Source organism: Mizuhopecten yessoensis, unplaced genomic scaffold, assembly GCF_002113885.1.
Source record: "Mizuhopecten yessoensis strain PY_sf001 unplaced genomic scaffold, ASM211388v2 scaffold10007, whole genome shotgun sequence".
NCBI classification, from domain to species: Eukaryota; Metazoa; Mollusca; class Bivalvia; order Pectinida; family Pectinidae; genus Mizuhopecten; species Mizuhopecten yessoensis.
The window spans coordinates 43,333-56,677 of record NW_018408332.1 but is presented as its reverse complement, the minus strand read 5'-3'; the positions used below and the strand labels follow the sequence as shown (position 1 = coordinate 56,677).

The 13,345-nt window shown below is 38.3% G+C and overlaps 1 protein-coding gene across 1 annotated transcript in view; it reads left to right on the top strand.

Annotated features, from left to right (window-relative positions):
- The window catches only part of LOC110459296, a 19,137-nt gene extending 6,238 nt beyond the window's left edge, over positions 1–12,899 (top strand). Inside the window, exons 2-3 of the mRNA XM_021511479.1 lie at positions 4,764–7,019; positions 10,155–12,899. Of these exons, the coding sequence (XP_021367154.1) occupies positions 4,803–7,019; positions 10,155–12,272 (4,335 nt within the window). The 5' untranslated portion in view covers positions 4,764–4,802 and the 3' untranslated portion in view covers positions 12,273–12,899. The remainder of the gene's footprint in view (positions 1–4,763; positions 7,020–10,154) is intronic.
- Positions 12,900–13,345: the final 446 nt, after the last annotated feature.

The following is a 13,345-nucleotide window of genomic DNA, read 5'->3' as shown; positions in this document are numbered from 1 at the left end:
AATTGTAATTTATAAACAAGTTTTGTCGAGGTTTTTAAAATTCTATAAGCCCCAGTCCGAATTTGTACAATGGTTTGAAATTTCGAATCACTTTTCGAACATGACTGAAAATGTATTACTTGGCTGTATCTACATTCCTCCAGAACTTTTACTGAAATAGAGGAAGAGTTAATTAATGTTTCACAAGGAAAGGATAATGTTATCCTGGCAGGTGATTTTAACGCAAGAACCTCGACAATACCGGACTATATCTAACCTGATGAAAGACTACTAGGTATATCAAATGTTGTAGATAAGAATGAAGATATTGACAATATGAACTGTGTACGTCAACTTATTGAGCAAAATATCCCCCCTTCAAAGATATAGTCACAATAAAGCCAGACAATAAGATATGGAAACTGCTAATTGAAGTATGTAAGAGATCATCTCTTTTTATTGCAAATGGTCGAATATGTAAAGATAAACACATAGGATGAACGACATGTAAAGATACAAGTGTAGTAGATTATCTTATAGTAGATAGTTCAGCTTTTAAACTTGTTTCAGAATTCGTAATATGTTATTTTAATCCAACGTTTTCGGACGTTCACAATCAAATCCACTTCGTGTTGAACTTAACATGCGATACCCAACCCCCATTACAGAAGACAGAGGATAACTCTGATAATAACCGTGTCACATGGGACACATCTAAAAATGACGTATTCACACAGGCACTTAATATAGATGTAAAGCTTGAACTCCGCGATATAAGCACTGCTATAGACCAAATGAATGATCGTGATTATGTAAACTGTGAACAAATCAACGCGGTGGTTAATGACCTTGGTCAATTTCTTATTAAAACGGCATCTTAAGTGTGTGGAACACAACAAAAAAGACGTAAAGGAAAAGTAGATATGAATAAACCGTGGTTCGATAAATATTGTAAGTTAAAAAGAATTGCCTTCAACAAGATCAAGAATAAATATAAAACAGACAAGTCATGGACTACTAAAACAAATATGAACAAATAAGTAGTGAGTACAGGAAACAACTTCGAATAAGTTATAAAAAATATCAAGAAAGATGCATTAAAGAGCTTCGCTCGTTATCTAAATGCACCTCATGTCTGAGTGTTGGAAATAAAATCTGAAATCTAGGTTTAAGGTGATAAAGAACGAAATCGAACAAATTTAAGGAGGCTCCATCCTTTCGCAATTAGCCAGCAGAATTCAATGAAATTTTCACATAATGGTTATGTCACTATGTAGAGATGATTTTATGAAAATCAAAGCATTCCGATAAACTCGGGATTTTTTTGTAAAAAATACCGATAAATTGAATTTTTGTCAAATTCAACACTTTCACATATTTTGAGCGTGTTGCATTGTTCAAAACTATTACAACAATAAAATAATGAAAATGAACATTGCTAATCAACCCTACAAATAGTTTATTTATCATAAAATATCTACAACATGTTACAAAAAGCGTTTTTTGTTGAAATTGTATGGATAGAAGTTATAAAATACAAGCTAAAAGCAAACAGGACACATAGTTACATACAAAAAGAGTGAAAAATTGAGCCAAATATACACAAAGTCTTTATAGTTAATTTATTTTACATTTTACAATAATTTTGATCCTGATGAGAGTTTACCTTGGAAAAAAAACGGAACTTTTTGCAGAGGGATAGAATTTATATAATGACACTTATTTTCTTTACTATACCAAAAACGACGGAAATAAAATAAATTACTATATTTATTGTCAATTTACTGTTCTTTTATGGAACAAAATTACTCTCAATCATGTACATTTTGGATATCATTCCATAGCCTGCTTACGCATGGTATATTAACATGTCAGGTACATATGTAACCATAGGCTATCGCATGGTATGCCGTTATTACGTACACTCACATACACTTGCATTTTATAGGGATGTTGATATTTTACAAACTACTATTTTCACAGAGTTATTGTTATTGCATTTGTGAACCGATTTATCTGACAGAGCGTAACTCGCTCGACAACATAAGTCGTAGCGACCAAGAGCTTGTGAACTACTGTTAGCACGTGATACGTACAGGTGAAGTGTTTTACCGTGAGTTAATTAATGTCTTTGTATCATAAGCTTTATTTCTGAATCAATCAATCAATCAACTTTATTGCATTTTACATCCAATTTACAAGGATCGAGCTGCAAACATCAAACAAACATTGATACTGTCTAATGGACAGCAAAAACTACATACTTATGCATTCTGCAAGCCTGTCTTCCTCAGTTCAAATGACTTTTTAATAAAGAGGCTTATTTCCTGCAAAAGCTGTGGGTCATTAGATGACAATAATAATAATAAATTTTGTAGATCAGGCAATGATGGGTTAATTTTATTTTTTTGGAGAAACGTAGTCCTGATATTTATATTTATTTTGCATTTAAATATAAAATGTACTTCATCTTCTACAGTATTGCAGAATTTACATAGTCGGGATTGTCGAGGAATCTTTTTAGATCTACCAGCCTCAATTTCTAAATTGTGGTTGCTTAGTCTCAGCTTTGCCATCAATTTTCTATATTCAAAGTTGGGTAACGATAGGTAGTGTTCCTCTGCATACTTTTTTTTAAATTTTACTGTATAGAAATAACTTACTATTTTCGTCCAAACTATGCATTTTTTCAAAAAAGTAAGATTCAAATCGGGTGTTGATATATCATCGTCACGCACGTGTACTATTGTTTACCCGTTGTTACTATAATTTACACTACGGTAATGGAATGTCCGATACGCAATACGGAAATGACGACACGAAAATACGACAAGAAAAACATGTGTATTACGAAGGGTAGGAAGTCCTTAACAACATTCTAACCGGAAAATGGGTTACAGTGTGCGGTCATGCGTAAATAGCAATCGGGACCCGATTGGTGTAAATAGCTCCACAGAAAAAAAATCACAGCCTAGGACTGGTTCGCCGGTTTATCTTTTTTTTGTAGGAGCTTGTATGGCACTGATAATTAATTGAGAGATTATAGGAACAATACGATAATTATTGTTGAGTACGTCGTGTTGAGGAGATGTCAAGTGTCATTGGGGTCTATAAATGTGGATATGTTTCCTGATTAACTCATACCAATTTCGGAATGTCGAAATCAACTGAGCAATCCAACTCCAATACAGTGATTTGTGTAAAGACTTGCGCACTTTGATTTCCGCATTGGAAGAGACGGCATGTACGTTTTATAGTAGACGTTCTTCCTGTTTGTATGTGTGTTTTACTGTAACATTAATTAATTAATTAATATGATTATGAATAAACTGGTTTTTTTTTTTAAATTTTACATCGTTATCTTTTTGTCATTTATCGACTGTTTAAATACGTTGACTGTCCGATAAATCAACGACTTATTTATAACCTCATATTTGACCAAACACTTTACTTAGTTTCATGCAAAACATTGGAACTCGCTTAACTGGAATAACTCGATGTTTCCCAACGATCCCGTCGACTTCGAGATAACGAGGTTCGACTGTATGTAGTTTCTACCTGGTATCATAGAGTTAGTGCGTTATAACATATACTCTATGCACGTATTAAGATAGTTTAGCAGGCAAGCATCTTAAAATCTGCCGTATCTTTTGACTTGTATTCATTTGCAATTACTCCTATAACACTACACGTTATTCACACAAACAAACTTGTTTGATCAAAAAATAAATCAAAGCAAATTATCACATCACTACATACGTAAGTAGATAAAATACGTAAAGTTATGTATAGTACTACACAGCATGTGATCTGAAAGCCACCACGTGCTTCTTTATTTTATTTACCCGTCTTGGCCCTTGTTGTAATAATAGTTATATATTTTAAATGTCACCTGAATGTCAGTAACGACTCAAAACACAGCCTGTTTAGCTCCCCATTACACTAGCTTGGGCGATTGTGTAAGGTGACCTTTCTGTACTTAGTCACAAGAGCACGTTGATTGAATGATATTCAACACTACCTTGTTAATGGCTTACATAGAATAGTATATTGACTTAAATTCGTTTAGCATTGATATTGAAAAAAACACATTTTTCTTAAAAAAACCAACGTTACCGTATACTGCCTCACAAAAGTTGTAGTCCTGTATAGAAAAAGTGATTAGATATATTTTATATTGAGAGACGTCTTTAATCATCAATTGTAAATACGTGTTTACTTGTAATATGGCTGATGTGATAAAGTTACTGAATGGTTTATTGTTTGGGTATGTTGCCTCGGGGATAAAACATGTCAAACTGAAAACGTCAATTCAAAGTCTGTTTGATCACACTGGATTGCTGTACATGTCTGGCAGTCTGGGTTTCGGCTCGGATGCTTTCTGTTTTTTTCCATTGGCGATATGTCCTACACGGCAGAGAACGCCAAAGAGTTAATCCTGATAGGCAAACGTTCTTTGTGAAGTGTTTTTGTATAAAGCATATCACGAGTGCAGTAGCTAATTTTGTTGAGTCAATTGATTTAGTTTTCCGATTTGGATAATAACTATTTTATAAACCGATTAGCGTCCTTCTGAAATTGATATTCATCAAATGTAATTAATTTCATATTGATCCCAATTGAATTTCAAGAGTTAATTAATTGCAATGATTGAAAAATGACACAGAATTGATGAGTCATCAGTAGCTGTACCTGTTGCTTTGCGACGTCAACCGATTTGTGTATTATTTGTACAATATAGAGATTTTAGCGCTCCTATTTCATTTAAACTTTTTATTTTTCAGGAAATACATCAGTGTTTGAGAACCACCATATCACCCAACATGTTTGGTAACGGCCTGGTGAGTTTCCTTGTGGTATTTCTACCAGCCATCTCTGTGGTTAATACCCTCGATCACCACAAACTACTGGACCAGTATATCGGTGTATGTGGTATGAACCTCTGTAATTCTTCAATGTTTGAAATCAAACCGGATCTGGACTACACCTCTAGCTCCAGCTGTCCAGACTGCAAGTGTGACAATGATTGTTGGTTAAATAACAACTGTTGCCCGGACCTGTACTTATCATTTCCGGTCATTAACAAGATCAGAACAAATGTTTACCCGATTACGAATGGCTCTTCAGAAGATAAATACGAAGAGATGATTTCTACATGCCCAGCTGAGCACCATGCTTGTGAAGTGGGACCGACATTATTAGACTTACTTAACAACGTCCCCGTGTTTGCCGGGCCGTATAGTCTACCGTTCCGAAGCGCTTGTTATGCACGGTGTAATGGGTATAACGTTACCAGGAATTGGTACCTAGATATTGACTGTGATACATTTTACGACCTAAACTTTTGTTCTACATTTCTGGAAATTTCAACTGAATTATACAACGCTAAGTGTACCGTCAAGTATTCACAAGACTTTGTAAATGAGAAAATACCTACAACCAATGCTGTTATTAGGACATGTAATGTCACGAGGTTCTGGAACGATTATGACGCTGACGTAGACAAAGTGTGTGCGTATCTAGGACCGGAAATGGGGAGATATTCTCTGACACATTCCAACGTTTTCTGTTATATCTGCAATCCGAGTGAGCCTCTCAAATCAAACGTGATATCAACGTGTAACGTGACGGGGAAATGGAATATTTTAGATCAGGGTCTGAAGGACGCTTGCGAACACTACCCAGTGGCTCACTCTGAGCAACCGTACAAAAACTGGTTCTGTCGAATGTGCAACCAAAATAATTTGGATCCATCTACGATTGCGTTAATGGATGGTAGTATCAAAGTAGAATACAAAACGGTTGCCGACTGGTTTTTTTTACCCTCCCAACAGTATGACGTCATAGTGCAGGAGGCAGATATAGAAAATATTGTAAAAGCATTTAAACAACAAGTTAAATTGGAAAACGTAAAGTTCAAAAGCAAGTTAGAAAGAATCCTAGAGAACGACGGTGAAATAGTTGTAAACGGACACACAGTGAATATCACGAACTTGTTATTTAATGATTATTTGAGGACTGGGTCCTACGATATATGCGCTTCCTCACTCCTAAACGTCATATTTACCCAGAAGTCAAACAACTGCTCATGTGACGTGAGCTGTATATTCAAAGACACGGATGCCTGTTGCCCGGATGTCAGACTCCTAACGGAAACGAAATGTATAGACCAATTTGAGCTTTCAACATTTTCTCCGGAATTAAACCCTAATAAATGGTTAGTTATCAACGAATGCCCGGCAAACTATACAGATGACGTCATAGTATATCTATGTCAGAATGATGACATCGAGGCTGCTTACCAGTTGGTTCCAGTTGAAAGTAAGGTATCCAAGATGGTGTTCAGAAACATATATTGTGCATTTTGTCATTTGAATAAGGACCAGGCCGATTCCTATGACGTGTTTATGACAAAGGTACAGTTTTATACACTGAGGTTAGTGTGCCATTTGCCAATTCCATTTCAAAATGAGATTTCGGTAGAACGGATCATATCTCGGGCCAGAACAGGACAGTGTGTCATCCAATACATTCCGGCAGATATACCGGTTACTTGTGATGAGGATAAAACAAAAGGACAATGCAACAAAGTTAATTTGTGGACAGAGAACGACGCGGATGTCCAGTGGGCTTGCGAGAACACAGATATTTTCCCGCAATATAGAGACCACGAAAACATTTTTTGTGATGTCTGTAATCCTTCAATAAACATGCCGCTCTTCTTCGGTTCGTGTAATATGACTAGAAACTGGCATATTTACAACCCTGAGTTAGAACTGGCGTGTGAGTCGTACCCGGCCATGCAGAAAACGCTACCATACAAAAACGGCTTGTGTGAACGGTGTAATGGTCCCAGATGGTCAAGAACGTTTACAAAGAACTTTTTACCATGGGGGTTTGTGAACGATCTTGCTGATTTAGGTGGCAACACAGACAGCAAAAACACCCTCCGAAGTTTCTTCACTACGTATGACGAGCAGCCCCTTGACGACGTGGTACCAGTGACATGCCAACGCCACCAGATGTATGATATATGGAAGGTTTGTACGCTCCCTCATTTTAAACTACTTTTTGCTTCTTTTTTTTTACTCATTTTACTACCATTTTCACCACTTTTTTCTATTTGATAAACAAGTATTTGTCTTTATTTTTAAGTGTGGACAGATAATTCTGTAAACTACTTATTATATGTGTAACTTGTGTATATGCTTGAATAAACTCGAATCGTACGAATACTGAGCTTATATAGACGTGCTTAACGATAAATCCAATCTGTCAATATAAACGTGACAAATGTGGGAAAACGTGACAAATGTGGGTAAACGTGACAAATGTTGGTATACGTGACAAATGTGGGTATACGTGACAAGTGTGGGTATACGTGACAAATGTGGGTATACGTGACAAGTGTGGCTAAAACTGAAAAATGTAGGTCTACGTGACAAATGTGGGTATACGTGACAAATGTGGGTATACGTGCCAAATGTGAGTATACGTGACAAATGTGGGTATCCGTGACAAATGTGGATATAACTGAAAAATGGGGTTATACTTGAAAATGTGGGTATACGTGAGAAATGTGGGTATACGTGACAAATATGGGTATACGTGACAAATGTGGGGATAACTGACAAATGTGGGTATAACTGGCAAATGCTGGGGTATACGTGAAAATGTGGGTATAACTGACAAATGTGGGTATACGTGACAGATGTGGGTATACGTGACAAATGTGGGTATACGTGAAAATGTGGGTATACGTGAGAAATGTGGGTATAACTGACAACTGTGGATATACGTGACAAATGTGGGTATACGTGAGAAATGTGGGTATACGTGAGAAATGTGGGTATACGTGACAAATGTGGGTGTACGTGACAAATGTGGGTATAACTGGCAAATGCTGGGGTATACGTGAAAATGTGGGTATACGTGACAAATTTGGGTATAACTGTCAAATGTGGGGATACATGACAAATGTTGGTATACGTGACAACTTTGTGTATACGTGACAAATGTGAGTATAACTGACAAATGTGGGTATACGTTAAAGTGTGGGTATACGTGACAAATTTGGGTATAACTGTCAAATGTGGGTATACATGACAAATGTTGGTATACGTGACAAATTTTGGTATACGTGACAAATGTGAGTATAACTGACATATGTGGGTATATGTGACATATGTGGGTATAACTGACAAATGTGGGTGTACGTGAAAATGTGGGTATACGTGACAAATGGGGGTATAACTGACAAATGTCGGTATACGTGAAAATGTGGGTATACGTGACAAATGTGAGTATACGTGACAAATGTGGGTATATGTGACAAATGTGGGTATAACTGACAAATGTGGGTATACGTGAAAGTGTGGGTATACGTGACAAATTTGGGTATAACTGTCAAATGTGGGTATACATGACAAATGTTGGTATACGTGACAACTTTGGGTATACGTGACAAATGTGAGTATAACTGACATATGTGGGTATATGTGACATATGTGGGTATAACTGACAAATGTGGGTATAACTGACAAATGTGGGTATACGTGACAATTGTGGGTATACGTGACAAATGTGGGTATGTGGGTATAACTGGCAAATGTGGGTATAACTGACAACCGTGGGTATACGTGACAAATGTTGGGAATACGTGACAAATGTGGGTACACGGGACAAATGGGGGTATAACTGACAAATGCGGGTATACGTGAGAAATGTGGGGATACGTGACAAATGTGGGAATACGTGGCAAATGTGGGTATACATGACAAATGGGGGTATACATGACAAATGTGGGTATAACTGAAAAATGTGGATATACGTGACAATTGTGGGTAACGTGACAAATGTGGGTATACGTGAAAATGTGGGTATACGTGACAAATGTGGGTATACATGACAAATGTGGGTATACGTGAAAATGTGGGTATAACTGACAAATGTGGGTATAACTGGCAAATGCTGGTATACGTGACAAATGTGGGTATAACTGACAAATGTGGGTATAACTGACAAATGCTGGTATACGTGACAAATGTGGGTATACGTGGCAAATGTGGGTATAACTGACAAATGTGGGTATAACTGACAAATGCTGGTATACGTGACAAATGTGGGTATACGTGGCAAATGTGGGTATACATGACAAATGTGGGTATACGTGAAAATGTGGGTATAACTGACAAATGTGGGTATAACTGACAAATGTTGGTATACGTGGCAAATGTGGGTATACGTGACAACTTTGGGTATACGTGACAAATATGGGTATACGTGACAAATGTGGGTATACATGACAAATGTGGGTATACATGACGAATGTGGGTATACGTGACAAATGTTGGTATACGTGAGAAATGTGGGTATACGTGACAAATGTGGGTATACCTGACAAATGTGGGTATACGTGACAAATGTGGGTATAACTGGCAAATGCTGGTATACGTGACAAATGTGGGTATAACTGACAAATGTTGGTATACGTGGCAAATGTGGGTATAGATGACAAATGTGGGTATACGTTCGTTACGAACTATTGGAGTTTACGTTTTGGGTATAACTGACAAATGTGGGTATAACTGACAAATGTGGGTGTACGTGAAAATGTGGGTATACGTGACAAATGTGGGTATAACTGGCAAATGTGGGTATAACTGACAAATGTGGGTATACATGACCAATGTGGGTATACGTGACAAATGTTGGTATAACTGACAAATGTGGGTATACGTGCCAAATGTGGGTATAGGTGACAAATGTGGGTATACGTGACAAATGTGGGTATAACTGACAAATGTGTGTATACGTGACCAATGTGGGTATACGTGACAAATGTTGGTATACTTGGCAAATGTGGGTATACATGACAAATGTGGGTATACGTTCGTTACGAACTATTGGAGTTTACGTTTTCTGACTAATTCTGATTGTATACAACGTATTAGAAAAAACAAAAACCGCTAAAATAGATACAAGCTGAAAATCGAGGCTACGACTATAGGCAGCACTGGACGTTTACGTATATTAATGCAGTAGGGAAGAGATGAGAAAATAAAACCATGTAAAGGATAGATTAGGGAGGCTACGTGTGTAGGATATTACAACCGTTACACTAAAACAACAAAATGAAATATTTTTTTAATTACATTTTCAAAATCAATCCACAGAAAAAATGTCGGGATGTGAAGTGTAATCCGGGCCGACATCTCTACAACGATACCTGTAAACCCCTCCTACAGACCACCACCAACCTGTCCTACTCCTTATCTCTGGGTCTACAGACTCAAATCAACCAGTCGGGGGTCTACATCACAGAGCTACTGGAGGGAATCCGTATTGACGTACATACTTACCTCAGTCAAACTCTTCACGTCAGCTTCCTAGGCATAACTATATCCTCATTCATGGCTATGTCGCATATCGCGTGTCCCAACCGATCCTCCGTCCTCAAGCACGGGGAGAATCTAGATATCCTTTTGTCTACTCAGTTTGAAATTGACACTGAATTCATAAATCGTTTCGAAGCAGAAAAGAATCTTGTGGAACTTCCCGGTCAAACGATGGATGTTAGGCATTTGAACAAGGTGTTCTCGTTCAAAATGTCTACAGACCCGAAAGCCTTTACTTTGCCGATTCTTATAAGGAAGACCAGTCTCCTTCACAAGTGTTACATAAAACAGACCTCACCGTCTCAGTTCAGCCCTCATCGCTCCTTTAGGAGATCTCAGGTCAGTGAACTTCTGCAATGTAAACAAATATACCTGAACGCGGACGAATATGTGATTGATGAGGACGGAATGACCTTGACCTTTGCCGGAAGTGATGCCGTAGTAAAATATCCAGAGTTTGAATTAATATCAAATGGACAGGTAAGGATATGTGCGAGTGAGTTACCGTCCCCGGCTGCTGAAAACGATCTAGAGAACGCATTACGCATTTTCACGCTGGTATTTGTATGCATGTCACTAGTCTGCCTCCTGATTACGTTCGTCCCTTACATCAAGTTCGATTACCTCAGAACTCTACCGGGGTTGAACACTGTTGGATTAATGACGTCATTGTTTCTTGTTCAACTTATGTTCATCATTCAAACTTTTACCACAACAGAAGATGGAGCTGCATGTACAGTGTCTGGTATACTGATGCACGTGCTGTGGCTCGTGTACCTCGCCTGGACTGGGGTGGGGACGTTCCATATGTATAGACTGTTTGTATCCGATGACTATTTCAGTGACGATGCTAGGCGGTACACAACCTTACGCCGTTACGCTTCATTTACAGTGTGTTTCGCGCTGGGAATAGTAACATTGAATGTAGTACTCACGGCAGTCATAAGTGAATCTATCGGATATGGCGGGAATATTTGCTTCATATCCTCCCTTACCGGGAAAGTATTGTCATTCATTGTTCCAGTGATAATCATTTTCATATTGAATACAGTATTTTTTGTCGTGACCTACCGCTACATTAAAGACCAAACATTGAAATGTAAAAAAGTGTTGAAAGACACAACAGTTGCTAAAGATGGCCGATCTTCATTACAGGTGTTTCTCAAGATGTTTGTACTTAGTGGATTTACGTGGACTTTACAGCTCATCGATGGGTTCCTTCCACTGACAGTATTTACATTTATCGTGACATTCCTGAATGCTTCCCAGGGCGTTTTGATATTGTACGTACACCGTAAAAGTTTCAAAATGAAGAGAAACAGACGACGACCAGGATCAACATACAGGGGAAGTACATCTACTGGTGTCCGAGGCACAACCACCAACTCTGCATCGACTAGAAACACCAGCTCTTACGTGAATACAGTTACTGAATCATTTCAAAATGAAGGGTTTGATTCTGTCGAAGACGTACGTAAACCGCGTCTGTCTTCTCGGCCTAGCATTGTATCTGTCACGTCCACCAGTAAGATTATATACCACGCTGACGACGCAGTCGAATGCCACTCCATTACCGAGGACACAAATGAATGCGACTCTATTGGAAACGCCACAGCTGCGAGTGACGATATCGGCAATGATAGAACTGTATGTGACTGCATCGTCCACGAACAATATGTGAAACACCCCATCGGTGATACAGGCGTTGGAGGTGCCTCCGAATGTGGCAACAACAAAGCTGAATGTGAATCAATCGAGAGTGATGATGAAAATGTGAAAAATTCCATCAGTTACGAAAATAATGACTGTAACTCCGTGGAAAACATCATCATCTCTAAGGTTACTGAAGGTGATCTATCGACGAGCATACACGACCAGGTGTCCACCGAGGCCTAAAGACTTTGTAATAAAACGTCCTTCTGTCGGATCAGAGTTACACCGATAGAGACTAGTGATAGAAGGTCACTGTACCGGACCAGGATTACAATGAGGCCTAGATGAAGGCTTCGTGCAAAAATGTTACTGTACCGGACCAGGATTACACCGAGGCCTAGATAAAGACTTAGTGCAAAAATGTCACTGTACCGGACCAGGATGACACTGAGGCCTAGATAAAGACTTAGTGCAAAAATGTCACTCGAACCGACCAGGATTACACTGAGGCCTAGATAAAGACTTAGTGCAAAAATGTCACTCGAACCGACCAGGATTACACTGAGGCCTAGATAAAGACTTTGTGCAAAAATGTCACTCGAACCGACCAGGATTACACCGAGGCCTAGGTAAAGACTTTGTGCAAAAATGTCACTCAAACCGACCAGGATTACACAGAGGCCTAGATAAAGACTTAGTGCAAAAATGTCACTCGAACCGACCAGGATTACACAGAGGCCTAGATAAAGACTTAGTGCAAAATGTCACTCGAACCGACCAGGATTACACCGAGGCCTAGATAAAGACTTTGTGCAAAAATGTCACTCAAACCGACCAGGATTACACAGAGGCCTAGATAAAGACTTTGTGATAAATTGTCACTAGAACCGACCAGGATTACACTGAGGCCTAAATAAAAAACCTTTTTGATAAAATGTCACTCGAACCGACCAGGATTACGCTGATAGGGACTAAATAACACTGAGGCCTAGATAGACAATATGAAAACACTGGCGGTCCCGTCGATGTGGCGATGTGTTTGAGATATCAAACTATTTTTAAGAGGTAATAAACAGCTTATTATGTTAATGATAAAGTATATTAGGATATGGTTCGGCGATGTTAAGTTGTCGCCCATTTTGATTTTCGTAATCCTCAATAAGGACGATTTAATTGATACTGTGGATAGTTTTACACATTTGATGTACTACGCATGCGCTGTATTATTTCCGTAGTAAAAGACGAAACTAGCATTGAGTGATGAGGTTTTACCGGTGAAGGGCGAATATCTTTATGGTAATCAGTTGTACTTTTGC